At 44.0% G+C, this 2460-nt stretch overlaps 1 protein-coding gene across 5 annotated transcripts in view; it reads left to right on the forward strand.

The window, feature by feature from the left end:
- Vps8 (VPS8 subunit of CORVET complex) overlaps positions 1-2460 on the forward strand; it is a 212540-nt gene that overhangs the window by 11655 nt on the left and 198425 nt on the right. For 2 of the 5 annotated variants that reach the window (XM_029470466.1, XM_021184755.2), the window contains exons 2-3: positions 1082-1460; positions 2137-2205. In XM_029470466.1, the coding sequence (XP_029326326.1) occupies positions 1308-1460; positions 2137-2205 (222 nt within the window). In that variant the 5' untranslated portion in view covers positions 1082-1307. Of the gene's footprint in view, positions 1-17; positions 293-1081; positions 1461-2136; positions 2206-2460 lie in introns of those variants that run through there. The other 3 variants (XM_029470467.1, XM_029470469.1, XM_029470468.1) reach the window with 2 other exon arrangements.

A 2460-nucleotide genomic window follows, 5' to 3' on the forward strand; every position in this document is an offset into this window, starting at 1 on the left:
ACACCTTAGAGAGCAACATGAGGACGCCATGCTGTGGTGAACACCTTAGAGAGCAGCATGAGGACGCCATGCTGTGGTGAACACCTTAGAGAACAGCATGAGGACACCATGCTGTGGTGAACACCTTAGAGGGCAGCATGAGGACGCCATGCTGTGGTGAACACCTTAGAGAACAACATGAGGACGCCATGCTGTGGTGAACACCTTAGAGAGCAGCATGAGGACAGCATGATGCTTTGCTTTGTTGTCACTGCTGTGGAGTATTTCTTTTGGTCACGTTTACAAGACAAAAGTAAGCAGACTGAAAAATTTTATCTAGTTGAAACACAATATAAAGACATTCAAAATGAAATTTAAACATGAGCCTTTTTGTTGTTTTTGTTTTTCCAAGACAGGGTTTCTCTGTTGTAGCACTGGCTGTCCTGGAACTCACTCTGTAGTCCAGGCTGGCCTTGAACTCAGAGAACTGCCTGCCTCTGCCTCTCAAGTGCTGGGATTAAAGGCATGCGCCACCACTGCCCAGCTAACATTAAATGTTTAGTGCTTTTAAAAATACAGTTTTAATTTTCTAGACATGAACATTTTTCAGGCTTACCAGTTTATCTTTTTTTAAAAAATGTATAATACAAGGTCTTATTTTGGGCTGTGAAATACACAGAAAAATGTATACATTTCTGGATGTTTTTCTGTGACTGGTTTTGTGTAATTATTTTATCCTGGGGTCACTGTTGACTCCACCTTGTAAATCAGCTCATGGGTTGGCCAGTGTGCTGTTAAATAACTCAGTATCTGTCCTGGGCATATATACTCAGCTGCTCAAAGTTGATGACAACCAAGCCCAGTCTTTGTGCTTCCTGTTGGGGAGCCGGAGAGCAGCCCTGAGGTCCCAGAAGAGAAGGACGGGTTAACTAGAAGCTTTGGCACCAGTTTGCCCTCTGACTGCAGGTATATAAATCTGCTTGGATGCTGTCTTGGACCCACCATGTTTCATGCCATTATTACTTGTCTCTTGACTTGGGTGAACTTCCAGGCTCATACTTCTCCAAGTCTGAGCTAAAATTCCCCCTCTGTATTCTCGTAGGAACCCTTCAGCCACATCCTACCTTCCACACCTTTCTTTTTGCCTGCCAACAGATGACCAAGTGGAATCTCATCAAGGGTGTCTCTGAAATGTCCAGCTGAGAAGAAGATGTCTAGGTAACACCTGCCTCCCTACCAAAGAGATTATCGTTTGGATCTCTGCAATCCAAGGCCAAACGCAAGAAACAATTGCTCGGATTGGTTGAATCCAGCTATCGAAAGCAAATATGGAAAGTGAACCAGACCAGGAGCATTTGGAACAGAACCTGTGCGCCAGGGCTGTGGAAGAAGAGTTGAACAAGTCTTTTAATTTAGAAGCTTCCCTTTCAAAATTCTCTTGCATAGATCTGGATAAGGAGCTGGAGTTCAGAAATGATCTGGTAAAAGTTTAACTTTCTTCAAGTGGATGATTTTTGCCAAACTTGGGGTAGTGTGCTTAGTGACCCACGTATCATTTTTGCGTGCCTGGTTATTGGGAGGCGGTACGGTTTTACAAGGTCCCATCAGTCTGTTACCGTTTACAGGGCACTCTGGTGTCCTGGAGTTTATACTGGTAATCCACTTTATAGATGAAGACAGTGGTGTGCAGCTGTGCAGAGTGCCTTCTCTAGGCCACTCAGATGATTGGAGTATTAGAGTTCCTACCTTACACCTCATTTGCTTGCTTTCTTGATTGAATATCAATGGTTTCTGTGACTATGAGAGTATTTAATGACAACTTTTTTTTTAAGCTTAGTCATTCTTTACCATGAAATTCTGTGACATGCTTTGGCACGTCAGTTAGGTTTCAAGTCTATAAAGTTGGGAAAGGAGGGTCTGGCATGAGATGTGGTGTTTTGTCATCCTAATCCAGGAGGTACAGAAGTCCTGCAAATTTCTAGAAAGGTCTAGGTCTGTCAGTCAGGGTGTGTTGCCGAGCATGGGGACAGGGATTACTGAGTTGAACCTGTGATCCAGTTAGCAGTAAGTTTGCCCTTTGACAGAGGTTCTTAGTCATTTCAATATTTCACCGTTATAAGAGGAAAACCTCGTGTGAACTTTCATTTCTTTACTTAGATCGATGACAAGGAGTTTGATATTCCTCAGGTGGACACCCCTCCAACTCTGGAAAGCATTCTTAATGAGGTAAGTCAATGTTACTGCTCACTGCCGATCTGTGACATTGAGTTTTCATACATTTTGGGTTAGTTGCAGTGTGTGTATTTGGATGTATACTGTCCAGTATGGTAGCCACTAGTTACAGGTGTCAACTTAAAACTTATGTTAAGCCACGCATGGTGGTGCACGCCTTTAATCCCAGCACTCGGGAGGCGGAGGCAGGCGGATTTCTGAGTTCGAGGCCAGCCTGGTCTACAGAGTGAGTTCCAGGACAGCCAGGGC

The sequence above is a fragment of the Mus caroli genome, chromosome 16, assembly GCF_900094665.2.
Source record: "Mus caroli chromosome 16, CAROLI_EIJ_v1.1, whole genome shotgun sequence".
In the NCBI taxonomy this organism is placed as follows: Eukaryota; Metazoa; Chordata; class Mammalia; order Rodentia; family Muridae; genus Mus; species Mus caroli.